Genomic DNA, 27,679 nt, shown 5'->3' with positions numbered 1-27,679 from the left:
AACGTGAAGTTTGATAGTGCCAAAAGACATTTTTTCTTATGCACTTTTTTATTTTTGAACCTTTTTTATCGGTGGCTGGCGTGGCTGGCGCAGTCTAGCCAGTTTCACGAAGGCTGGTGGCAGCCCACGTGACCCAAAATTTGCCAGCTAGCGCGTAGCAGCGCGGCTGGCTGAGACCTCTAGTTTATATTTTGATAGATATCTATCTTGTCCTAAACTAGTATTCTAGTTCAAAAGTGGTCTTCTTGATTCAATTGCAATGCCTGACTTGCCGCAAAAGGCTTTCTAACTCTTTAAATCAATTATGTAGCGTGGCTGGCCTTTGACCAACTCTCCCCAACTTGGCATTTTGCATCTGGCAAAAGGCATTTTAACTCGCAATGCAACGCTCCCCGTTTTTTTGCAGTAAGAAGCCTTCAAAAGAGTGATTTTCCATGGGAAATGGGTCGCGTGCATTGAATCATTCGAACTACTTTCCACACATAATACTAAACTAGTAAAGCACCCATCGTTGTTTCACATTGCATTCATGGTGTGTGATGCATAAAATAACCAACCATAAACGACGAGAGTATACATGTGTACGCCGCAAAGGCAGCAATAATTCTATTTACCCCCAACACTCTCTTTGGCGCAAGAGCAAAATATTGCTATGGCCGCTGCTATATGTGTTATTATTACTTTCCAGAAGAGCGTACAAACTGAAATCTCACATTTCACGCTGATAAAATTCAGAAACACCCAAAATCCATTTTGTTGCTGCTTTAAAGCATTCATTCATTAATTATCTGCAAAGAGCAGAGAGTATAAGTGTCTTTTACGTAATAAAATGTTGGTATTTTGAGCACGCGTTAGCGGATAAGTTCCCGCAGCATTCGCATGCGAAATCGTTACGCGCGCGTGCCTTTGTTAATCCACCAATTTAAATTCGTGGAATTTAATTAAACTCTAAGCAGTGTTCCACCGGGCTTGCGGTAACGAGTGCATTTCTGGAAGATTTCGCTGCAAATTCACAAAGCTTTCTACATTCAAAATTTAACCTAAAAATTTTCTCACATTCTCCGGTTTAAGGGTTTTGTAGAGTAGAATAACAATCAAGCTTTGCAATGGGAGCCAGAAATTCAATTTGGAACCCGTGATCAATAAACAAGAATATAAAATTCTTAACAGTGTTCAAATGACACAAACCTTAAATGTTTTCTATGGCACTCTCAAACTGCCTGAATTTCTCAGACCTAGAGATAACATTACGATTGCGAGTTTCTGCTTTTTTACGAGTCATTGAGCAGCATAAATTTGGGTGGCGCGATTTTTTACTCTATGGCGCTTAGCACACGGAAATTCATAGTCCTTTCTGCTTTATTTTTCTCTGCAGCACAAGTACTTCACTTGTGCTCAGCTGGAAAAGACATGAAATAATGCGTGAAACAAGGCTCGCTGCAAATCCCTCTGAAGCGCTACCCAACCACGAAGTTTTCTCATTTTTATTCTTTGTTTTTCTTTCATCCACTGTTCCGACAAAATCAATAACGCAGGGAGCGAAAATCTGACGACGTGCTCCGCGAACTAAAGTGAATGGCGTAATCGTGAATTCTACTGGAATAATATTATCTCATTGATTTTCAGAGCGACTGAAGGTTATTAAAACAGCATAAAAATAAACATCAAACGCACACATATAGAATTTCAAACTCAATGAGATCTATTCCAACATATGTGAACAGTGAACAGTGAACAGAGGGTGCTCTGTGTACCAAAAACATGTATGCGTCGTCTATGCGAGTGATTGTTGTACTTGTATCGAATTCATCCAACGTTAATGAGGCACCCGTGCAATATGAGTGAGAAGCAATGGGGAAAAAGCACGTGCTGGCTTTATTTCTTTGAAGTTAAAAGCTAGTCAAAAACAATGTCAAACACATTAAAACGATCTTTGGGACCAAATTGTAAAAAAATAACAAAATAAAACAATTTCAGCCCTGGAATTGGAAATTTTCGGATTTTTTGCCATTTAAATCATTTTTACGCTTTTATGCATGCATTTTTCTAATCATGGTGGGCACAAAATGAAACAATTTAGTTCTCTTTATAAAAACACAATAAAAGGGATAACCAATTTTCAACATTTTTCCTCTTGTCACCTCCGGTCACACACGAAGCCGTTGGCGTTTTTCCCCTGCTAATCGGTTCATCCACTGCTGTGGCACTTTCATCCGAGTATTTACCTGTGAGTTACCACCAGCTTTGTGTGTTTCTCAGGAGTAGGTGTGCTGATGCTGCTGGCTCTGACGGTGGAACGCTACGCAGCCGTGTGCCAGCTGAGCGGTGGATCATCGCCGCAACGGGCGCGCACAGCCGTCGCCCTAATCCCGGTGCTCACCTTCCTGCTCTACCTTCCAAACGCGTTTCGCACACATCTCACCAGATGCGGCGCACCTTACGGTCCCGACGGAGAGATGACCGTCGTTTTCCAGCGCAGGGACAACGTCAGATTCCTCATCTCACCCTTCTACTCCATCTATAAAATCGCCCTCGAGATTATATTCAAGGTTGGTCTAGCTCTTGAAAATAATTCCACCCTTTTACATCTCGATAGTTTAAATATTGTCACTTGCACATTTGAAATGTAAGGCCAGAAAAGAGAAATCTTCAAAGTGTATATTTATGCATAGTTAAATAATTTTTAATTTTCAATACCGTAATTTTAACGCGTAGTAAGTATTTAAAAAATATGTATAAGGTAGTATATATATAGTACACCTTCTGCACTGTCATAAGGAGACAGACCGACGTTTAGACATTGTCTTGGTCGGACCCCAAAAATGTCAGAGGTGTTGAAAGAGATAATTCAATATAATTCCATTTTTCACAAAAAGGTAAGGCAAAGTTTAAATTATAATTAATTCAAATTTTCTTGCAATAAACTACTTTTTGATGGGAAATTGGTTTTTCAGAGTATGCTAAAAAATAGTTGCATGCAATATGGTTAGTAAACAAATTATCACCATGATGAAAGTTTGATAAGCACGAGCAGCAAAGTTTACAATTTGTTTCACGTTTTGCATGAACAGAGTATGTGCAAGCAACTTCGTTTCACGGGGATTCTCTGAAAATCTATTTGCAAACTTAACGCTCCCGACCAGCTGCCTGGCTGCGAGCACCCTTCAATGCACGGATCAGCTCGTGGATGTGTGTGCATGGCAGGAATACAGCCTTGCATACAAATGTGTGCCTTACGCAGCTTTCCCACCGATGAATAATGCGCCAATTTTCTGACAAAGTGCCACAGAAACCTATTTCCGCCATTCCAACAAAGTTTCGTAGTGGGGTTTCAATACGTTCGTTTACAAAATATTATAAGCAAAAGAGCGATATTCCATGGGCATTTTATTAGTGCAGTTTGTGATTCAAAATAGTAAATTGTAACTTTGTTAAGTGTTTTTATCCATTACCGCCAGTTAGTCCAAGCATATAGTATACACATAATGTGTTTCCACTGATTCTGTAGATAGCATTTTTTCATTTTAAAGTACACGTTGATACTTGCATCCCTATTTCATTTGAATTAACACCACCATGTAGTTTGTAAATGCAGCAACGGCCTGTTAACGGGAAAGGGAAAATGGAAATCAGGCAGCAAATAAAAATAAATTGTATATCTTACCATAAATAGCAGAGTAAAGTCAACATCAAAAAGCCTCCATGCTGAAATATTGAAATCATTTCTCTGGGTCACGACGTCTAGGAATGATTCAGCCTGATGTTTAAGACGGTTATTTTGATATTTATTTCAATGCTTTTGTTTTTCATTCACACCTCTTTTAAGGTTTTTTTATTCGCATACAGCGAACGACCGAAAAGTTGAATGACTAACGATGGAACAAGAAGAGACTAAAAAATTCCTCTTATAATAACAGTTTCATCTTGTATTTTCGACTTGAACCTGCTCTTTAACTTTTTGTGGGCCCCACACAGTCATGAAAAAGTCAAAAATGGCGAGTACCTCCAAAATAATTATTCCGATGTACATCTTTTCTCCGTTATGATATGGCACGTAGTAGAGCATTATGCCAGTTGTCAATGCAAACCCAAAGTGCTGACACAAAACAGCGAGAAGGAAAACGGAAAAGAATTCCTGTAGTATATCGCGGGTCTCGAGCATCGCGCAGAACGCATTTTTCATTGATTGAATGTGAAAATGCGAAGCTCGATTAGTTACCAAGTTTCCTTTCGATTGCTGAATTTGTCTCGATAATATGGCCAGCCGATTTGCAAGTCCTTTGCAAATGATGAAAAAGGCAAATGTTATTGCCTCGCAGCAGTGTCTCGGAAACATGACTGTCATGTAAATAAGCATGTCGTCCCAGTCACCGGATGTAAATCCCAAGAAGATGATTAATGGAATTTTCTGCAAGAATTTCGTGATTAATGGTTTTACGGACACACATATACATACAACTAAATTGCTGCACAAAATGGACAGTTCCAAAAGTCAGACTAATTGTCATCTAAAAAATATATCCACATCAAAGTTTCAAAATGAAAATCGAGAGAAACAAATTTTCAATAAATCCAAGCAATTATAAAATTTTAAAGTCGGTGTAATCTCTTTAAGTGAGCTTTTATGCACTCATTGTCTGTGTAAAATTAATATGAGTTAACATTTCCAGAATATTTTAACAGCCAGAGGTAACATCGTGAATACTTACCTGATACAAGGCAAGAAAAATGATTTCGGCAGTTACACTTTCTTTTTTCTCCATAAAATTGAGAAAATAATCGACATCATCCAGTTTTTGAGAGACGCGCGTTAAAAAATCAGGAAATTTTATGCTTAGTTTGATAGCAACAAGTAACGAAAGAAAAATATTTAACTCGTTAATAATCACTAATGCTGTTACTTTTGGTCCCTTCGATGGCGTAGGTTTGTAGAGTCTTTTGAAAATAACGTATCCAAGTTGAACCTGCATGATGACAAGTGCAGCTACGGAAACCAATCTCCCGAGTGGACTCAATATAATATGTGTTTTTGAGATCTTTCTATAAGCCAATAAACCATGAAAACGGAGGTAGAGCAGAAGGGGGACAAGATTTTCCAAATTTGACATTCTGCCCCGTTAACTCAATCGAAATGTCTTTTTACCTACTCACATTCTAATCTGGTAAAAGCTATATGTTTGCGAACTTGCAACTAATTCATCTTCTTCAGGGGAATTTCAACGCAGTACTTTCTAAATGAAACGTGTGTTTTACTCACTTAGCGTTTGGAAATGACAAATAAGTAGCATTGCATAATGAAAACATAATTCCCAAATAGTAAATTGAACGCCACTTCTCTCAGGTCAAAACATGAATTAGAGAACAATATTGATTTTTCTGGGACACATATTGCACTGTCTTTCAGAGTACAAGGGAGGAATAAATTATGACGCAAGACTGATTAATCAAGCAGGTTCAAATATTAAAGATTTGCAAAAATTATGGGTGAATTATTTGAAGATTTTGCACGCTCGATAAACTTAAAATTATTCGATTCAATCAGTGCCACTTTTTATGCAATCACCATGCAAAACTATAATCACAAAAAAATAAACTTTGCACGTAATTCAATTTTTTTAATTAAATTTCGTAAAAAAATTAAATTAACAAGAAAATTTTACCGTCCATAGAGAGCTTCCACTCAAGCTTAAGGTAACTCTCATTCCGCTGAAACTTCCCCTTTCACAATAATTATCTGAGGCACACCGCCGGGAATTTCCACTTTTCCAGGTCATGAAAAGTATGACTCGTTCTGAGAGTTAATTGGATTCGGACTCGTTTCAGGTGGGACCAACGATTCTACTAGCGGGCCTCAACGCTCGCATTCTAATCGTGTACCGGCGCTCGTGCGCCCGCAGACGGAAACGGCGCGGCGCGTTGCTCGAGTCGTGCAGACAATACGCCGAGGAGAAACGACTGGCGCTCTTGCTCGGCTCAACGTCGCTGCTTTTCTTCGCCTGTGTGTCGCCAATGGTGATTCTCAATGTCACCCTCTCGGAGCACAATCTCAGCTCCTACAACTACCAGGTAATTGTATTGTTGCTGCCAGCTTCTATATCCCGGCTTTTAATTGCATTTGCGATTCTTTGGACGCGACGCAATTTCCACTTCAAAGCCTGGGAAAGGAAAAGGATGATTATTCTGCGTTACGTCTTTGTTTGCGAGAGAACACACTCTTCCACGCCTCCGCAGGGGGTAAAAGTGCTTTTAGGGACGGCTACCTTATTATGAAATAGATTCTCGACGTCTTCGTTTAAACTTTTTGCGATCGATTTTGCGTGGCCGGTCAATGGAGCCTTCTGCTTTTTGGAACTTACATTTTAAAGTTATGCCTAAATCACCAACCACAAAGGTCCTTTGACGTAACTTTGGTTTGTTGAATTGTGCATTCCTTTAAATCAAACCGTACAGTTTACGACACAAAGCCTTTAGACAAAAGAGTTTCCATTGACAATCGTGACAAACCACTAAGTTTATAACTTTATAACGAATAAAAATAAAATCTTCTGGTTGCAGGTTTTTAAAATCTATTTTCTAATGGAAAACGAAGAATCAAATTAAAATCTAAATTTAAATTGTCATTTCAGATTTTCAGAGCTATTGCTAACGTGCTGGAGGTCACCAACTACTCGCTGACTTTTTACATCTACTGCCTCTTCTCCGAGGATTTCCGCAACACGCTCCTTCGAACGGTCAACTGGCCCTGGTGGGGTGAAAAATTGCCACCCAACGGCCTTGGCGTGGGACCTTCAGCGAAAGGCCTCAAGGGGTCTCCCCCGATCACTCAGCAGACAGCCACCCCTACGCCGCCGAGAGCGTGCACCCTCGCTTGCACCACGTCGACGACAGGGGCCGCCGCCACTGCCGTTCTTGCTGCTAACGGTAATTAGGTATATTGTACACACAGTGCCATTTTTTCAGTGTTTATATTTATTTGCTTTTTGCTTAACGGCATTTTTATTTTTATTTCCTGAAGTAAATTGTAAAGAATCGGCTAGAGAGTTTTATATTGTTTATCATTAATAAAAATTTTAATATCATCTAAATTTTTGAAAATTTAACGATTTTAAAATTTATTTACGTTCTCATATGTGCATCGCATGTTACAAACTGGTTTAAATCTGATTGGCTTTGCTAAAAATCCATTAAAAACTATATTTTTAAAGACACATTTCTTTTCAGTGGAAGATCAGCGTATTCCAAAAGAATCCCCTCCGAGTGCATTTAGAGCCCTCGTTACCAGCTGCTTGGGCAAACTGACCTGCGTTAAAGGCCGCCACAGCTCTACCGGCAGTTCAGTGGACCGCGTGATCGTCTGAGAACTGAGCCTGCTGTGTTTTTCTGATGAATGTTCCCTCAGCAATCCCTGTCAAGTGCTCGTCTGAAAGCAAGAAAAAGTGCCCCACTTGCCCAAACACAATAACACTTGTGCAATACCTAGATGCAATCTTCACAACATTCCCACTAACCTATGTAAGTGCATATGTATGTATAGGAAAGTGCGCATATATAATATTTATTTTCCATTGTACGCAAGAGAATTGTATTAGAGGCGTGCATTATACCAGCAGATAACGCATTTTATTCTACTTGCGACACTTTTTACGGAAATTCCACCCAGTGCTGGGAGATGCACAAACGTTGTTCTTTACTTGATTCCCTATATCGCACGATAACACTCTTTTGCCAACGTGTGCACTGCCCTCCGCGAGTCTATTTTGCCACTTTTTCCACTGTCTCAGTTTCTCAACTTTCAACTTCTCTCGGGTAAGGCAAAAATATTATAGCCACCGTAAAACTCCTCATCTTCTAGACCAATGCGTCGATTCCCGATAAATTTGCTGACGAAGAAGTCAACAGAAAAAAGGTGCAAGAGCGACAAAAACACATTTCCCTTTTATTTGCGCCAACCCAGAACGAATCTGAAAGCAACACAAAATTGAAATTCAGCTAAATTCTTCAATAATTTTAAAATTAACAGATTTCCGATTTTAAAAAGTCAATTGAAAAGGTAAGAATAACATTAATCACTAATTAATGGAACTAAATCACTGGTTGGCATATGTTTTGGTTTAAATAAGATTTTTGTTAAAATTTAATATTATAAATGTGTTATTTGATAAGCTCTATCTGTGTTCACTTGGGAACAATATAATTAAAATACTGTCATTTCCATGCACAAATTAACTAAAAATCTTTACGCGTGCAAATGTAGTTTGACTAAACCAATCTCTCTTGTCAATGACGAATGCGACAAGCAAATCATGCAGCGCATTTTACCTCTCCAAAAGCAGAAGTTGACGAGAATCTAAGATTCTTGAGTTGTTTCTATTTACACAAAACTATGTAAAAATGCCAAAGATGTTAAAAAACAATAGCTGTCCATAATGATGTGTGTCTTGCAGAAATTGTATTTTTATTATTTGTAGAATTTTAATTTTTAATGCTCACCACATCTATTTTTGCAGTGAGGTTAATTCAACACCGAATTTTATTTTCACTCTCATAATGCTGAGTCGTCGTTCGTTGAGAAACAATTTAATAAGCTCAAAGGGAAAGAGTTGTTTAGTGATTTGCCGAGATAAAAGCACCAAAGTATCCTCAAAATTTCTATTTTGGCAAGCGATAGTCAACTGTTTGAATATGTGAAAATTTTATCTTCTGGAAAAGCAACAATATATTCATAGTCTGAGGTGAAGAGGACAAAGGGACAAGTTAAGACTGATAATTTTAAATATTAAAAAAGGCCTCGCTGAATTTCAAAGTCGTCATCATCATCTTCACACTAACTCAAATTTCAAAAGTAAAATAATGCAAGGGGTCGTGTCACTAATTCGTTAAAATGAAACTCAAACTTCGATTGGCCTCTTTTTTCCTTACGGTTGTAGCGATTTGCATGAGGTAGTGAATTTTGATATATACATAATTCCGCTTTTGTAGCTGGATATATCAAAGTGCTTTTAGCTGATGTACATAAGTATATTATTTCTTGATCGCTAGATGGATGACGTGTAGAAAATTCACAAAGCGTCACAGTAGTGTGCATTAGAGGTAGCTCTGTTATTGACAAAATTTTCAAACAATTGGATTGCAAAATTGCCGAAATGTGACCTAGAATGTGATGCGCGCGTTTTGCCAGTAGGAAATGCTAGATTCGTGAGTAGTTTCGTCTCGGCCACGAGGAAACACGCGAAACTGCACTCACAGCGTCCAAATCGAATCTTTTTAATATACAATGGTGAAGGCTGTCGAATGTGATGATTTGAGATTTTCATAAAGCGACACGTGCTGGTTCCGAAGTTTTAATTAATTTTAACGAGAAACACGCTCATCGCGTGCAATAGCTCTAGAATCTATTTACTCACTGTTATTGTTGTCTCACTGTTGGAGAGAGATATATAAAACGGAAAAAAAACACACAAACTTGTATACACACACACACACAACACGCATCTATTGGAATACTTTTGCTCTCTATAATTGTTGTAAATTGACTAAAAGTGAATGAGAATTTCAAATAGACGGCATGCAACAAAACTTTGAAAAAGACTGATCATGTACTCTCAGACTCATTTTGGAGATTTGAGCAGCTGACCTCTTCAGATTATATGGTTAAATTACATAAAATACTACTAAGTTAAATTTTTAAATAGAGTTTTTAAACTAATCTTGTAGGCATAATTCAGGCCTTTGTACCCAGAGAGAATGAGTAAGATAAGCTATAAAATTACAACTGAATGCGAAAAGAAGCGTGGCGATTCTTATTGTTCATTTAATTTTAAATGTTTCCAAAACAAATTGATGCATAATATTATTTCGATCTGTGAATTTTGTAAAATCAGCTGAATCTCTTGAGAGACTGTTCTGAGAAAAACTCGACTAATAAAATTTGCACAGTCGTAGTAATTGGAATAAATGCTACGTAAAATGTGCCACTTCAGCTACCCCCAATTTTTGCAAGTCGTCTATTTGTCTGCGAAACAGAGACCAAATAATGGAATGGAAAATTGGTGCTCATTACAGCACCCAGGCAATCGGAAATAAAATTGATTTGCTGTGCATGAAGTCGGAAACGCTTTTATTTCAAATTCCAAACAAACACAATAAAATTTTGTGTCAACAACAGATGCGCTTCAAAGCGATTTACATGCGTTTTAAGAGACCCACTGGAAACAAAGGTATGTTAATCGTCCTCCTGATTGCACTTGCATGGTTGACTCTGGCTCGACCCTTCGCCCTCTCGCATGGGCGCCGTTTATCCACGAAGAAGCGATGAAGACCACTTCAAAGTCAGCAGACTCGAGATTTAAATTTAGACTGCCTCGGTAGCGCACCATATGGTCCCCAGATAATAAGGCTCGCTCAAAAATAGCATCCTTCTATGGTGATAAATTGAGCTGTGCTTGAACAAACAAATTTATAGGAAAAATAAACATTCACGTCGCTCGCGCTCTCCACGCGATACAAAAGCCTCCTTTGTCTTTAATGCACTCGTGTGCCCCGGTTGCTCTAGCTGTTTGTTTAAAAATTCATGAGGCGAGTGGGGAAAAATCAAAATCTCACCTGCATAATGGACCAGAGGGCTGTGAAAAAATATGTTTTTTTTTTCGAGATGCTATACTGGCAAGCAAAGAGTCTGATAAAACTAATGAAAAGACAGAATTGCTGGTACTAACATTGCAAAATTTTAATTAAGATTAGATTAATGCGTTGACAATATGTAATATATATTTTTTTAATTCCGTACAAAATTTTGTTTAAGAAAACTTTCGTAAAAACTCTTAAGATTGCCAAATCATATGTGGTTATAGCTATCACGCGGACTAAACATTATTAATTTAAGTCTAAAAACTTGAACTAATCCAGGCCATAGCATCCAATTTGGAATTAAATTGAAGTGTCGCTGGCTTTGAACAGCGCTGGTTTAAATGTTATCCTAATAAGTAAGGACAGGCTCAATTCAAACCAGAGCTTGCGTTTCCTCAACCGGAGCAGTTTGCTTTATAATTATCTCTTATAAAATCAAATGCCCTATGCCCACACCAGTGTTATCCAAAAATTTTAAGTTGATTGTATTTATGCTGAAAATTTTTAGCTGTGGTGCAACGATATAAATCTGTTCGGAATATATCTGACCATAGAAATATTAAATTATTGAATCAATTAATAGTCTTGGTTAAACTTTCAGGAAATTTTAACTCCTCATATTTCAGAAATATTTTTCATAAAATGGCTAAAAATATAGCAACTGATTCTGTCGGTTGTCAAGCCAAATTGCCAGTGTTTATTTTTTTTACTGTTTCTAAGACTGACAATAGAGTGCATAATTCAAGTGAAAATATTACAGACAATCACTATTATGTTCTTGTAAAATTATCACTAATCCAATTTTTCACATCCCTGTTGCTGAGGGAGTGTGCTGCGGGATCTAAATTCAGAGATTATTTGACATTTTACGCTTTGATTGCCGCGCTCTTTGTCTCTCATTGTCTTGAGCTGAAAAGCGCTTTCCGGCCGGCATTGTGAGTGCGCGCGGCACGTTTCGCCGCCGTCGACCTCTCTCCCGAGCCCCCTCCGCGACGCGCCACACCTGCCGCCACGAATGGCACTGCGGCACAGCATGCTTCCAGGATGACTCCGCTGCCAACCTAACATCCAACCGACCGCCTGGAATTCAACCGAAATATTTAGATCTAGTTTCGATTGTAAAGTCATTTGATAAAAAATTTATTTTGAAAACGTTGATCAATTTTCCATTTGATTATATTCCCTTGAATTGTTGGGAATTCGGATGGAGCTATGGTATGCAGAATGGCGTCGTTGGCAGCCTTGCACGAGTCGCACCGCGTTTGTAAACAGTTGTTTGCGATGAGTGTCTAGCTTCCAATTTTCAAATTTTGACTGATATTTGGTGGATTTTGGGGCCGAGCAGCTGGACTATGTTCATCGGCGTCTTCTAGTTTGTAGATAAGGTGAGTACCTGCAGTCGACCCCTAATTAACCGTTTAATTTGCGTTAATTAATCGTGTCGCGCGCTTATGCATAGGCAAAATGTTTCATTGGGCGTCGGCTTGGCAAGCATTGTCTCATGCTCCGACGCACTCGTTGCTTTCCTTCTTCGGTGCACAATTCTTCCGAGATACTCTAATCTAAGTAGATCTTCGTATGCTACGCTCTCCAATCATGTGTGTAATTTTGTTAAAAATTCCGATTTAAATGAACATAATGTAATTCTTCATTACCAAAGTTAACGGTCCTGTTTTTAAACGTTTGCGATATAATTTGCAAGGATCCCATTCCCCTTAGCGTGAATTTCTCTGTCATTGCTTATGTATAATTAATTTATAATGAATTATGATTCTTTAGTTTCCCCTTTGAACATGTATGTATGCACATTAAAAGCTTCAATGCGTTTTGGGCATTTTGTAAGTTTTTAATAGCTATTTTATTCCTTTTAAGCACTGTATAAACGATTCTTATCAATTAATTATTTCATATTTGGTAGAACTTTATTTACCACTAAAGTGTTATTTATCTACACTCAGAGCACGAAGATAAGAAGAAAGAACGCTGAGCCAAGTGTGTGGGGAAAAGTATATTTTTACCCCATTCACCCATGCAGAGTGGAGCCGGAGCGCAAGTCGGGCCATAAAAGCGGCGTCAGGAGCGATTGTCTGCGTTCAAATTAAGCGTTTTATTACTGCCGCCGATAGACAAACCCTAAAAGTACTCTCGCCTGTTATTGAGAAGCGATCTATAGCATGTTTATCCCCGGCAAACAACTTCCTCCCTCGCGAAACAAAAGCCCACACCCCTGAATTAGCGCGAGAAACGCGATCCGCCCTCGCATGCACATATCAATCGAGGCGAAATCCGAGACCTCGGCCAATATTTGCGCCTCGGTGATAAAATAATATTATATAGACTTCTTTCTACCACTATTATGTGCGATACGCACGCTTCCTTCATTTTCCCGCTCCCTTGCCTGTTTACAAACACAAACACCGGCCCTTGTACACGAGAGCGCGCAAACAATTGGTGTTTTGTGTAGTGCCACTCTTACGGTCCTCAAGATCAAAGGGTTCTTCCTTTCAATTTGCAACAACTGCAGCACTATCAATAGAATAGCCTGGTTTTACGCAATATTGATATTTTTGTATTATTTATGTTTTTTCATCGATGTCTCAATCACACCACAAACAAGAAAATAGTTTGTCCTTGCTGTCAAAGCTGCTAAATTGTTTTATTTAACGCAGCATAGCTTGCAATAAATTGGAAAATGTTACTTGACCAAGTACAATAATAATTGCAAAATTTTCCAACTTGAAGTAGGCCATCCCGACCTGTCAAAATGAGTTGAAATTTGTTTTATATAATGCTGAAAATCTAGTAAAAATTAAAGCTTTTTGTTTTTTACAATTAAATAACGCTTTTTAGTGTAAATTTTTCTATTGTTAGCAGATGTGAAACGACTCTATAGGATTTTGGATTGTTTTTTTAAATATCCTGTCTTTTGGGGGAGGGGCCGTTTGATCTTTTTAAGTACAATATCGGATGCAACATGCGAAAGTTAATGCTGCAAACTCCTTAAAAAAAACTTTGAAGACCCAATATACGTTGTAATAGACTAATCTCTCGAGTGGCTTAAGCTGTTTATAAACTTGACACGGCGGCGGCGGCGGATGAGGGAGCCAGCGAGAGACAAGAAAAAGGGCCATCTGTTCTGCTGCCGTCACTTGAGCAATTTCTATTTGTCGACTTGCACTCGACTTTTAACACATTCCCACGAGAACACTGGTGCTGATAACGAGAAAATGGGCATAGAATCGATCAAACGACAGCTCGTTCCCGCCGTTTTATGGTGTCATTTTACGATTCGCAAACATGCAATCAGAGAAACGTCGTGGCACTGAAAAATTATACCAATTTTCTCCTGACAGCCAAGTTTAGCCCATTATCTAATCCTCTAAATTCAGGGAATTGTCAATTTGCTATCCTCTATAATGTTAACCTACCCTTTAGGTTCGTTTGAGTAAGTATACGATAAGCTGCGTTTCATATTTTTCCAAAGCGTTAAAAAAACAGCTCCAACTAGTATCAAATCCTCTTTATTTACATGTGCTGTGTGGGCTTAAATACTTTTTTTCTAAATTAAGTGACGATACACTTAACTTTTCGTTTGTTTAATCCACATAAATTTTCTCCGATAAAAATCGATCCTTCAGAATCTTGAGGCAGTTTGTAAAAAAATAATGCCTCTTTTTTATTCTCAGTTGACGCAGCTGTGGAATTTTAAAATTCTCTCAAAGGCACGCACGCCCCCAATAATAAAAAAGGCCGGAGATGGCACGGAACTTTCATTCCCTCCGCCATAAAATCGTCGGCTAACGCACATTGCGCCGGCTGCACAGCGGGTTGTGATTCACGACATCTGCCATTTTGAATAAATCGGCTCATTACGCGAAACTACAGTTGACTTAATTCCCCGAATTTCTTTCCAACGACAGCTCTCGTTACATGGAAAGCATATTGTCCGTGTTCATCCCAACGTAATGGGTTGAATTTGAGAAATAATAAATTAATTAATTTTCGCACGCATTTGGATTTTAATCTTTTGTTTGAGGCCGTTTACAAAATAAATGTTAGTCCAAAATTAGAGTGAAAATTGACACATTTAAGAAGTGTGATATCATTTGATATTTTACCATTAAGAATTGCCCCTTTAATTTCAAAAAATTAATGAAAAAATATAAATTTTTTATGCACATGTCATACTATAAAAAATCTAATTTAAAAAAATATATATTCCGAACTCCAAATCAACAAGCTCTTTTGAGCCACTTGATAGTCAGGTGACTGTCCAAACTTGAATGGGTCATTAATTTGCAGCAAGTGCTCTTAGATTATCTCGGGGCGATAATCAGACGCTGTATAGTTGGGCCGGCGTCTCACGAGGCCAGCTGGACGGGGCCGCCTCCCCCCGCGGCCGGAAGGATAACTCGATGAGGGTCTGATCCAGTCCTCCCCCACGCGCCACGTGTCCCCCTCGGCTGCTAGCGAGATTATTTATAAAACACAGTTTGCTGTTCCTGCCGCGGAATAATATTGTCCATGCACATTATTCGCCTGGCACTGGCTGGCATCAGCCGCGGCCGCACACGCAGCCCCGTGGGCCCAGCACCGCCAGCTTCACTTCACTTCTCGTCCTCCTGCCGCCGTTTTGTGATCGAATCTCGGCTTCTTCCGCCGCCGCTGCTCATCGCGTTAATCAGCAGTCGAGTGCGTGACTGGACATTAAGCCAGGTGTATGGCGCAGACTTGAGTGCGGTGCGGGTTTGTGCTACGGGGTGAGTGCCGAATTTTGCAACTCTCTGTCTTCGACGTTAGTTCGCCATAATTGGGCATTTTTCGTGAGGGTAATGGGCTAGATATTGGCAAAAGCGAAATAAATGAACTTGAAGTGATTAACTTTGGCTCTCACAATACAGTTGAATTGGTCTGACAATGAGTGCATCTTCACGGTAGTCATAATGGTTATTAGGTGCGTTGCTGATTTTTATGTTGCTGTTTTTTTTCTTTTGAACTGCTTGTTACAAAGTATGACAACAAAGTAAACCAATTTAATTTAATTTGCTTTGTGCTCATAGCATCCTTAAACCTTTTTTCCATTTTCCGTGGGCTATATAGTATTGTGCTGCTCTTCATTCTATTGTAAAGCACTTGTGCCCACGTTTAAAAAAATTATCCAATTTTTACATTTAAAAATAACTTATTGCTATGAGTTTTGTGTATGCATTGTTGTAAATCCACACTTAAAATCAAAGCTGACCGGCTGCTTCTATCGATTCTACTTTCCGTGAACTTCTCTTCACTTCTAGTCTGTGACGTCAGCTTTTAAGTATTCACCAGAATCAATTTTTTCTGCCCTTAACAAAATGATACCATACGATTATCTAGTGAAAACCTCTTTCGCACAAAAAGTGACAACATTTTTCTGTTTCAAAATGTCAACATCAGGGCTTCAACTGCTCAACCGATTGAATTATCCGCGGCAGACGAGAAGTAATGCGGTATATAGTGGTTCATTTTTCAACAAAGTCCAGGTTTCTTTGCCTGGAAAGACACCAGACCTTAATACTCCATCTTGTCATGTGTCTGATAGAATCATAATTCATAAATCGTGTTAGTTGAACGAGTTTTCAAAAGAAATAATTATTTTAAATTATCTTAACACACCACTTTTGCTGTATTTTAAATAACGTGCATGTTTAGAAATTGTAACTCTTTTATACTTTCTTAGTCCTTTTTATGGAGCAATGTGAGTGCAAATTACCGTTAAACAAACTCTTCTCAACTGGTCACTTATTGTTAAAATAATCCGATTGCAGCATTCTCGCGCCGATCCGAATTTCGCTGCGGACAAAGCGTGCGAAGCCCGAAAAGCGTGTCGTCGCTGCTAAGATGAAAGGGCACACATGGCTTCCCCTGTTTTTTTTTTTTAAAAAGACGGTTTCCTTGCAGTTCGAGAAGCACTTTGCTGGAACAATTGTCATCGTTGCGTGCAGCTAAGGGTTTTCGTGAACACGCTGGCCCAAATTGAAACTCAAACTTATTAATTACCTTACTTTGTTTTGCGTCCAACACGCAACGCCTCTCGTTGTTGTACTAAAGTTTTAATGGCTTTCTTGTAATATGCATTGCAGATCGCAGCGCAATGAATCTCGTGATCGCACCTTTGGCGATTCTGCTGCTCATTTCGAGCCCGGCAGTGGCGCAGCGACAGAACCAGAGGCAGGAATCGCAAAGGGAAAGTACTGACACGTCCATATATAACAAAGAGGATGTGTCTCGCAACAATATTGACAGCAACAACCTCCACATTGAGGACGCGTAAGTGCATCGATTTATTGTTTCCACCTCAAGATTAACAATATACGATTGGCTTTTAATTTGAAATTTTCTTTAAACTACTATGTATTGATTTTTAAAGGTCTGAAATAAACAATATCTCAGATTTTGATTAAAATTGGTGGTGGTGTTTCCCTAGTGGAATAATAGTGGCCACATGAAATTTCAGGTCGTTGAGAATTGCTTACTTAACAGGGGCCTAAGTTTTCGATTGAAAAAAAAAACGAAAATTTCAGCGATTCATTGCTTCGGATTTGTTTAAAGTAATTCAAAAAATTTATATTATAAAATTTTCTTCATTTAATGCCCAATAACTTTCCCACGTGAACAAACCTCCTTGTCAAAAATCAAGGTCACTTAAATTAGGTCAAAAATTTCAAGAAATTCATGTATACCGCATGACATGAAATTTTTAATTCGCGAGATGGTCAAAATTTGTCCTATATTTGTGGTAATTATATTTTATTAACATTTTTCAGGGTTTTTTGTGTTTTAAAAAAGTTATGTCTCAAAGTTAAAAAAAACGTATTTTTTGCGAACTGTAAAACAAGGTTTCTTAAAATTACATTTTTTGAACAGATTCTGAGTGAATTTATTAATAAATGGTTATTTAAGAATTATCAGAAGTCAAGGTTGGGTGGAACTCACCCCCAGCTCCATGGGGTGCATTTTTGGGGTTTATCAAACTTTAAAGTATTCTTGGTGTCGATTTGCCTTTTAACCAGCAGGAAATCAAATATGAGGTCCTTTTTGCCCTAGAGAACGTCATATGCTGTGGATATCTTTCAAACCTTTATAATGAATGTTTTTATTTCAAATCGTAATCAATCAGTGTGACAGAGTGTCACATCAACTACTTACATTGATCTTTTCTAACTAAAAATGTTAAATAAGTAAATCCGTGTAATGTTTCCCCTTTTTGAAACAATTATTTTATTTCCATGCAATAATAGATCATCAACTTAATCCATTTTGCAGGAGCTACTTTATTGTGGCCAGCAGAGTTGTGCGCCCAGGTCACCTGTACAGATTGGCGGTGACCATTTTGCGTAGCGCCCTCCCCGTCACGGTGAAGGCCACAATCCAGCGCAACGGCGTGGAGGTGGCAGCGGCAAGACAAATTGCCGCCATCGGAGTGACTGAGTCCCTGGCCTTGCGGGTGCCGCCCACCAGCGTCAAGGGGCACTATCGCCTCAGGGTTGAGGGCATTCTTGATGACATGCTGGGTGGAATCTTCTTTCGCAATGACACTGCCCTGGAGTTCTCGCCTAGGTCCATGACCATTTTTATTCAGACTGACAAACCCGTCTACATTCAAGGACAAACAGGTGCGTTGCTGACCTTTGTCTTTGTCCTGTGTGATGTTACCGTATTATCTTTTTTTCTACATCTGTAATGCTTACATTATATTTTGAGTTTTATCTCAATAACTAAATATGATGCCAATTTTTATTTTATGATTATAGTTTTCTGAACATATTATATACATTGTGCAATGACTCAGTACTAATGTCATCGGGGTTAAATTTATTCCAGTTCGCTTCCGTGTGGCGCCAATCACAACTGAGCTGAAAGGGTTTAATGATGCTGTTGATGTCTTCATGCTCGATCCGCACAGAACCATCATGAAGAGATGGCTGTCAAGACAGGTAATTTTTTAGGCTAGTAATTATTTACATTGCAATGGATTTTTATCTCTCCAAGAATGAGTTTGTTTAAGCTTCTTTTCAATTCATACTCATTTATAAAATTTTCTCAGAAATAATAAAATATTCATAATCCATCTCACTAAATGCTTCATTCTCCCAAAATTTCCAGTCCAACTTGGGAACAGTCAGCTTGGAATACCAACTGAGCGACCAGCCCATCTTTGGAGATTGGATTATCAGGGCTGAGGCGCAGGGCATGATTGAGGAGGCAAGCTTCACAGTCAACGAGTATTACCAGACGCGTTTTGAGGTGAACGTAACGATGCCTGCCTTCTTCCTCGAGTCTGATGGCTACATCTACGGATCAGTGATGGCAAACTACACAAGTGGAGCTCCTGTCTATGGAAACCTCACCCTGAAAGCCACAATCACGCCAATATTGCGCAATGGTATTGGCAAGCAGCAAGAATTTAACACAACAAGAAACACACCTGGCTACAGGGTCTTCAGAGAGGAGCAGCCAGTCGAAAAATTCTTCACTTTCGTAAGTAGCATCTTTTAGTAGTTTGACTTGCTTAGCTAACTGCCTGTTTATTTTTGCTTAATAATGTAGAAGGAAGATTTTCCTTTCTGGTACGACACTCCTGCTTTTATTGATGATGAGAGAGAAGTGCCTCAACTGAAACACGTGAGTTTTGATTTTTAATTCCCAGATCCATTCCATCACATCACATTAAAACGCAAGATTTTTACCTCTGATCTCTGTGCTACATTTTTGCAGAATTTTCAACTAGTGACAGCCTGTAATATTTTGTAGCATATATTTTGTAATTTCTATTGCTAGCTTTGATTCAATTTGTTTGAAACTTTGTTTTTCCATTTCAGTTTTATGGAATCCACAATTTCCGATACCCCATGGCTGACTTGCACAGATTTGTGTCATCACTTTCTGGAATGGAAATAAGAATAACAGCATCAGTTGGTGAACGATTTCTGGACGAAATCGTGACTGGATACTCAACGGCCAGGATTTACAACTCGACCCTGAAGGTCACTTTCCTTGGAGGAAGCCCGCAGGTGTTTCGGCCGTCAATGCCATTCCATTGCTATGTAGCCGTCTCATATCACGACAATACACCGCTTGATTTGGAGCGATTGAAGAAGAGTAAGATGGAAATCAGTGCAGAAGTTGTAATGAGGACTGGTGGCCGAAGGTCGCTGGAAACGCAGCTAGTGAAAATGTCATCTGAGAAGCCTGGAATCTTCTCTTTGAAGATTGATTTGCGCAGTCAGCTTGGTAACTAACCATTAATTTATGATTTGAATTCAAATCACTTAAAACCTTTTTTAATTTTGTTCGATATTTACCTTAAAAACGGTTTTAATTCTCAGGAGGTGATGATGCTAATGAAAGGCGATTACGAGAGATGCTGAATGATGTCGCTAGCTTGAAGCTGACTGCAAATTTCAAGGACTCAAAAGACGGGTTCAGAACCACTGCAGAACTCACTGCTGTCAGCCACTGGTCACCCAACAACCAGCATCTCAAAGTGTTCACGTCCACTAAGAACGCTAAGGTAAGAAGGAAAATTAATTTCCATATTTTGTGACAGCATGAAAATGAAAATTAAATATGATAAAATGAAAAATGATCAAAATAACTAGCATCAATCTTCACTAAAATTTAGGTCTTTGCAAGTTTAGTCTCTCTTTCATTCATAAACCTTAATAAAATCATAAATATGTTTTAGGTTGGAGAGTACCTGATCCTGCACGTGCAGAGCAACGCCATTTTAGACAGCTTCTCTTATGTTGTAATTGCCAAAGGTGTTGTTTTGTACGCAAGCCAGGAGAAAATGCTGTCAACCGTACACACCTTGGCACTCACCATCAGTCCAGAAATGGCGCCGTCAGCAACTGTGCTAGTTTACCACCCCGCGAGCAGAGGTGTCGCGCTTGCAGACTCGCTCACCTTCCCCGTGGATGGCATTTCCAGGAACAATGTATGCCTAGCGTTGTTTTACAGCATTGTTCCTGACTAACTATTCCTTGTCGCAGTTCACTGTATTTGTCAACAACCGCAAAGCTCGCACTGGACAGGTAGTTGAGATCGCCATCTATGGAGAGCCGGGTTCTTATGTCGGTCTGGCCGCCATGGACCGCGCCTTCTATGCCATGCAGTCCCCCAACCAAATTTCCTTTACTAAGGTATATAAACTGTGCCTTATGTTGCTGTAAATTTCTGTATATCTAGTGTAAGTCTAAAGTAACTGTGAAGGCTTTTCAACCAGATTAAATTCTTTCTAGGTGTTACCTTAGTGGATTTCAATTGAACTCAATAACTGTACTTTTCCTCTTTCCTTGAATCTCATTTGCATCATATGTATTTTTTCTTTTTCCAGTCTTTGCAGCAAATGTCGCTCTTTGACTTGGAAATGGAAGGAACAAGTCCTTTGTTGCATGCTTGGGTTTCGCATGAGGGTAACCCAGATGAACTGCACCACTTCCCCTCCAGTTCAAGAGGAATAGACGCCAATGCCACCTTTGAGTAAGTACAAAAAATGACTTGAACACTAAGAAAACTAAATGGAATTCCGTAGGACCTCTGGTTTGATAGTTTTCTCTGACCGAGACCTCCCCCTGCGGCCGTCTATCTGCAACGCCACACAGGGTTATCTGCCCTGCCTGACTGGTCAGGGTGGAAGGTCTGGTGGATGCTTCAAGGTTACCCAGAAGTGTGACGGCCGCTCAGACTGCTCTGACGGAACCGACGAGTCCTACTGCCCAAAATTGGTGGCTAGCGCGGCTGAAGACCTACGCAAGTTCAGAGCCACTAGGTTCAGCATGACTCAAAAGCAGATGGACAACGTCTGGCTATGGACTGATGTTAACATCGGGCCTCACGGACGGGAGCTTTTCAACATTCCAGTTCCCTCCGTGCCTGCCCATTGGATGGTTTCCGCCTTCTCTGTCAGCCCCACTGTTGGATATGGAGTTCTTAATAAGGCTGTCGAGGTAAACCAATCTACATGATAGTAATTTCAATCATTACAACTATTTAAATATTTTTTCACTGATATTTTATTTCTTCCTTTTGATTCTTCCTTACAGGGTTAGGCTTTTTTAAATCAGTCAAAATTAACATGTATTACGTTTTACACGTGTGGACTCAAACTCATTAAAATTGCAAACAAAATATTCATGCAAATCATTAAAAAAAATAGCGCAGAACTATTTAATTCAATTTTTACTGACAATATTGATTGTCTTTAAATTATATTTTTGTAATATCCTGCAAATAGCTAATACATTCTAAATCTTTATCGTGAGTACTAATGATGTTTAATTATATTTCAGTATTTTGGTGTGGTTCCCTTCTCGATGATTGTGGAGATGCCAAAGCAGTGCAGACAAGGAGAACAAGTCGGCGTCAGAGTAGTTGTCTTTAATTATCAGCATGTTGACATTGAAGCAACAGTAGTCCTCAACTCTTCTCCTGACTACAAGTTTGTCCACGTTGAAGCTAACGGCATTGTAAGTACTGGTCAATTGGTTTAATTTGTCTTGTTTTTATGGTTAGAAAAGTTATGCAACAAAAAATATTATTAGCATCCTTAGCTTACGGTTACCTGATGACTTGATAAAACGTCTCTATTGCAGGTCAACTCATACAGCCCTAGAACCTCACATGGAGAGCACCAGTTCTTTGTGTTCATCAGGGCACACGACGCAGCCATTGTGATGGTTCCCATTGTGCCAACCAGGCTGGGCGACATCGAAGTGTCAATTTACACAACCACTCTGATGGGCATGGACAAAGTAACGAGAAGCATCCACGTGGAGGCAGATGGTCTGCCGCAGTACAGGCATCACTCGATTCTGCTTGACCTGCGGAACAGGGCCTATGTTGTGCAATACTTGCACGTGAATGTGACGGAAACGCCTATCATTCCCTATGAGGAATCTCGTTACTATGTTTTTGGCTCAAACAAGGCCTCAGTGTCTGTGGTGGGAGATGTGATGGGTGCCATTTTTCCCACTATGCCCATGAACGCAACCTCCGTTCTCAACCTGCCGTTGGATTCTGCTGAACAGAGCATGTTTGGCTTAGCAGCTCATGTGTACACCACCTATTACATGCGCTTCATCAACCAGAGGAATAAGACTATTGAAAAACAGTCATTCCACCATCTAAATGTTGGCTATCAAAGAATGCTCTCATTTAGAAATCAGGATGGAAGCTTCAGCCTCTTCCGATCTGACTGGTAATTTATTTTAAGTACTTAATGCTATATCAAGATTAAGTGAGATTTAAATGGATATGCTCTTCATGCTGCACACGCCACCTTATTAATTTAATGATCCCCGATTTAAATATATTTCAAGAGAGCTGTCGAGTTACATCAAAATATATGCCATTTAAATTGTAACGTCAATTAATTAACCCTCTAAATTCAAAGAATATGAAATATTTTACTCGCCTAATTCTTCTGTTTATTTTGCAGGAATCACTCTTCGCCCAGTGTCTGGGTCACTGCCTATTGTGCCAAAATTTTCCAAGAACTGTCTTTCAATGAGTGGGAAAACTTCATCTTCATTGATCCTACTGTACGAAAATCACAGAAAAGACGTGAACAATTAATGACCCTTGCTTGAAATCAGGTTATTGATGGCGCTGTTCGCTATGTCCTGAACCATCAAACCGTGGAAGGATCGTTCTGGGAGGTCACCTGGCTGCCTGATCGTAAGGTGAACGCGTCGCTGCAGTGGCCTAATGATGAAATTGGACAAAGAAACATTACCTTAACAGCGCACGTGCTGATTATGTTGGAAAAAGTTAAATCGCAGACAGGGGTAAGGATCTTAACTGTTCAATCAGAGTGGTTTTAAAAAATTAACTCACGCCCAGGGACTTGGAGCACTTGCATCTCTCGCACAAAGGAACGCGGTTCAATGGTTGGAGCGGAACCTGAAGCTTTTGAAGGACCATGGGAAACCATATGAGGTCGCTGTTGTCACCTATGCACTTCTTGTTTCCAAATCATCTCAATCCGAAGCTGCCTTTCAAATCCTGAATTCACATGCCAGACATGAAGGTAACAACTTCGTGGGGCCTAATTATTTAATTTAACCTTCCTCTTAAGTTTCAATACTCTTGCATCATGAGTTTTTAATGCTAATGATGTTATTAATCACTTTCTTGCTCAGGTGGATTACTTTACTGGGGCAGAGAAGTTGTACCGCAGCCTCCATTCAAAATGGAGAACCAAAAGCCTTTCCTCCTTCCACGATTGCCATACAAATACGACTCTGAAAACATTGAGACCACAGCGTGGGCGCTAATGACGTACGTTGCAAGACAGGAACTGTTGGTTGATCCCATCGTCAAGTGGCTCAACTCACAGCGACTGTTTGACGGCGGCTGGGCTTCCACTCAAGTAAGTTTTAAGTCTTCTGAAATGGAATTGAATATTTGAATTGTGTTGCTCTTCAAGGACACTGCTGTCGCTATGGAGGCTCTAATCGCCTACGCGGATTCGTCTCGCCTCAGAGATGTGTCAACACTGACTGTTACTGTGGAAGCCACGTCTCTTCCTGGTAAAACCAAAGTTCTACAAGTGCGCACCAATAACATCGCAGATCTGCAGAAAATTGATGTAAGTTCACTTTAGCGCATGGTTTGCTAAAACCAGCATTTTTTGGAAAATGACAAATTTATATTAATGATCCAGCCATTCTCCATTTTTCTTTGCAACTATTTAATTATTTATCTATTCCTTGTAATTTTATGAAATTATGCATCTATAAAATCAATGAAACTATTTGCCATAGATTCCGGAGGCGTGGGGTACAGTGAAAATCCAAGCCAAGGGCGCCGGTTACGCCATCCTGCAGATGAGCGTGCAGTACAATGTGGACATGGAGCGTTTCCAGACCGCGCCGCCTGTGCCCGCCTTTGACTTGACCACCAAAGTGCAGTTCCACGGCCGGAACCAGTCTCACATCACATATCGATGCTGCCAGAGGTGGACACTGACTGATGAGAGCCCCAGGTCTGGCCTAGCTGTCCTGGAGGTTGCGGTGCCCACGGGCTACATCGTCCAGCAACAGAACCTCGACGCCTACGTCCAGTGGCTGTCTTATGAGGCACGCAAGGACTACGTTCATTCCAACCTGCGACCCATCGGCCGCGGACATCAACCCAAAGAGCTGCAGTCCCACCGCCTCCAGAGGGCCAGGTTCACCGACACCAAGGTCTACTTCTACTTCAATTACGTAAGAGACGCCCTTTTTTCTTGTGGTTTGATACTTACCTTCACTCTCTTCCAGCTTGACAATGACTACACCTGTATCAATTTCACGCTGGAGAGGTGGTTCCCTGTGGCCAACATGTCAAGATACCTGCCAATCAGAGTTTACGACTACTATGCACCTGGTAAGAGTTACTGTTTAATTAGTGTTTTTGAAATTCTGAAGTTAGTTGTTTCCATCGCTACGGATAGAAATTTGATTAGGAATGTTAAGATTTCAATAAAATCCAGAAAGGAATTTGTGAAATAAAGACGAGACAGCTGGCATATGTAATATTTTTTTAAGTTAAATTGGAAAACATTAATCTCTTGATTAATTGAGAATTTTCCATGAATGTAAGGCCAGTATTTGAAATATATTTAAAAATTTAAACAAATGTGAGAAAGAGCAAGAAAAACCAGTGCTGGATCAATTTTATTATTAATCGCTCTCACTTTCATTTGATTTTATATTATAATTCAATAGTTATACCAGCTATACCATTTTAAGATTACATTTTTGTATTAAACGTCTTAAAATTATTTGACTTTGATGTATTTTTCTCCTTTTAAAAGAGGGTTGTTTAGTTTGCACCATTTGAGCATCCAACCAAATTAATGGCGAATCTATATTTAAAATGGCACATCCTAAAAGTGCATAGTTCAGCTATTTTCAATGTTTTATAAAATTTCCACTCTGTAACTAATTTCAAATTGTTAAATATGCATCTCATTAAATGGTTTTATTTTTAGAGCGCTTCAACGAAACAATTTTCGATGCCCTGTCAACCTATGTGCTCAACATTTGCGAGGTGTGCGCCTCCAGCCAATGTCCGTACTGTCCAATTTACAATGCAGCCGTCCACGTGGCGACCAGCCTTCCGTTTGTGGCGCTCATCTCGCTCTGCATGCTGCTGATCTGGAACACCAGAGACCCGCTCTGAGGTCTCCATGCTATTTTTTAATTTCGGGCAGCAGGGTTATCCGCATTATTTACAGATTATTTTTGTCAAATCTGGTTGTGCTCAGCAGCTAATTCATTGGTTAGTGCCCTGCCTCCCGAAAAGTTTGTATGCTGCCTTTCATAGATAAATATCGAATCAGTCGTCCTTGGCGTGATCCGTATCACGACGTCAAGTTAATAGTGTTTAGTCCTGAGTTGTTTTCACGTTTTGCAATATCTTGTGATATTCAGCAGTTCTCATTGTGGAAACGTTGATCAGACTTTGCAGCCTTTTTTTCGAATTTAATATATGAGTCTTCAAAGAACCCCATTAAAATTTTTCTTGAAATTTTTAGGTAGCCTTTTTAAAGTCACGCGTGTGATTAAACGATTTTCTCTGCCGCCTAAAGTAATACAACATTATTTTTACATATTTATCTTTGTTCATTTTTTTAAGTCATACCGCATTTCTTCAAGAGAATGTTTATTGAGATTGCTGGTGCAAAGTTTCGTCTTCTAAATTGCTGTATTAACGTAATTTGAAGCCAAGAATCTCTAAAGTTTGTGCAAAACTCAGGGACTTCCAGTTGGATTATTCTGTCCCACCTCCAAGAGAAAGATTTTGTCCATTGTAAAATATCAATAAGCCAATTTTTAGGCGCAGCTACTGAAAGCAATACATTTATGAAGGGAGAGATTTTATACAGATTTATAAAATTGCGAGAGTTAACATATTAATTATTACTGTTTAAGCAGTAGGGAAATATCAGATTGTAAGCTTAGTCCACATTTATAACTTTACCGTCCATGTTTGAGTACAAGAAGAAATCCAGGCTTGAGAAGAAGGTTTAATAACCACTCACTCTCCTTGAGACTTAATTACAATGTACTGCTTGAAAAGATCTTGCAAGTTGGATTTGTCTTCTTGTACTTTAGTCGCCATCTTGTTCTCTTTGTGAATAGAGAAGATATTATTTTTGTTTGGAATTCTTGTGTACATTTTTGACATGCACAGAACTAACCTTACCTCCATTGTAAGATACTATCTCGTAAGTTTGTTGATCCTTTAGGACTTTATTTACACTATTCAATTTCTATAAAATAGATAACTGTGCATAGGAAATCATTTGAATGGTATTATTTCGTGGAATCTATTGGTTAATATAAAGACAAAAATTATATCACTGGCGGAATTGCTCAAAGTGTTCAAAACTGTCTAGAGTTAAAATTGTTGATCCGTTTTTCAAACCGACTGTAGTTTGCATCAAGAATACTTGTGTATTGAAATAAATTTTCTTATAAAAAGTCGACACAATTTGCCCGTATATTCTTTGTAAATAAACCTAGAGTTTAGGAACTGATTGACGGAATTTAAAATCTGCTGAATATACTGGATTCATCACTGAATACGAATACAGCCCCTGATATCTTGGAGTTATGCAACGTGTTTGTCCTCTTTGTTGCGCGGGCTGCATAGGCAGTCTCCTCGCAAAAAGCTTTTTATTATCTGAAATTATGCACAGCGCAGCACCTCCCCTTTTCAGCGAGAGTTTATTATTATCGTCATAAAACTATTCAAAAAAATTCCCCCGTCGAAAACTCATTTGCCATAAAAGCAGTTGATTACAACGAGAAACCCCTCTCCTCACGACGTTATTTGTGCGTGCGCTCAGGAACGCTCGCACACGCAACAAAAGAAAATTGAGGAAAATAATATGGTCAAATATAGCCTTTTTGTTCTATATTTCTTTGTACTAAAACAACAAAAATATTTCGAGTTTTGAAGAACCTTCCTACATTTCTTATTAGATTTAGATCAAATTATTGGTCTAAGTGACTAATTAATTTTT

General features: G+C 39.2%; 2 protein-coding genes across 4 annotated transcripts in view; both read left to right on the top strand.

The window, feature by feature from the left end:
- The window catches only part of LOC135940310 (probable G-protein coupled receptor B0563.6), a 64,111-nt gene extending 54,007 nt beyond the window's left edge, over positions 1–10,104 (top strand). The window contains exons 3-6 of one of the 2 annotated variants that reach the window (XM_065485149.1): positions 2,260–2,549; positions 5,824–6,066; positions 6,627–6,921; positions 7,222–10,104. In XM_065485149.1, coding sequence (XP_065341221.1) covers positions 2,260–2,549; positions 5,824–6,066; positions 6,627–6,921; positions 7,222–7,358 — 965 coding nt within the window. In that variant the 3' untranslated portion in view covers positions 7,359–10,104. Of the gene's footprint in view, positions 1–2,259; positions 2,550–5,823; positions 6,067–6,626; positions 6,930–7,221 lie in introns of both variants that reach the window. The other variant, XM_065485150.1, reaches the window with a different exon arrangement.
- A 1,754-nt stretch (positions 10,105–11,858) lies between these two features.
- Mcr (macroglobulin complement-related) lies at positions 11,859–27,144 on the top strand. Of its 2 annotated transcripts, none has more exons than XM_065482275.1 (22): positions 11,859–12,011; positions 16,743–16,929; positions 17,926–18,275; positions 18,484–18,596; positions 18,766–19,140; positions 19,210–19,284; positions 19,482–19,893; positions 19,989–20,173; positions 20,348–20,599; positions 20,655–20,804; positions 20,999–21,144; positions 21,197–21,611; positions 21,954–22,130; positions 22,257–22,861; positions 23,102–23,204; positions 23,259–23,450; positions 23,506–23,692; positions 23,805–24,034; positions 24,092–24,253; positions 24,429–24,872; positions 24,927–25,032; positions 25,640–27,144. In XM_065482275.1, the coding sequence occupies exons 2-22, from the start codon at positions 16,754–16,756 to the stop codon at positions 25,828–25,830; spliced, it is 5,046 nt and encodes a 1,681-aa protein (XP_065338347.1). In that variant the 5' UTR covers positions 11,859–12,011; positions 16,743–16,753; the 3' UTR covers positions 25,831–27,144. The 2 variants fall into 2 exon arrangements, with proteins under 2 accessions (XP_065338347.1, XP_065338348.1); XM_065482276.1 differs by lacking the exon at positions 11,859–12,011 and adding an exon at positions 15,175–15,386.
- The last annotated feature ends 535 nt before the right edge of the window (positions 27,145–27,679 follow it).

Source organism: Cloeon dipterum, chromosome 3 (assembly GCF_949628265.1).
Source record: "Cloeon dipterum chromosome 3, ieCloDipt1.1, whole genome shotgun sequence".
Lineage (NCBI taxonomy): Eukaryota > Metazoa > Arthropoda > Insecta > Ephemeroptera > Baetidae > Cloeon > Cloeon dipterum.
The sequence above is the reverse complement of the archived record's forward strand: the minus strand, read 5'-3'. Positions and strand labels throughout refer to the sequence as shown.

Excerpts from the sequence above, each read along its gene's own strand:
- Mcr (XM_065482275.1), top strand. The coding sequence starts at position 16,754 with ATGAATCTCGTGATCGCACCTTTGGCGATTCTGCTGCTCATTTCGAGC. Across the intron at positions 20,600-20,654 it reads ATGGCATTTCCAGGAACAAT|TTCACTGTATTTGTCAACAA; the intron begins GTATGCCTAGCG and ends TCCTTGTCGCAG. Across the intron at positions 22,131-22,256 it reads ACGTTGAAGCTAACGGCATT|GTCAACTCATACAGCCCTAG; the intron begins GTAAGTACTGGT and ends TCTCTATTGCAG.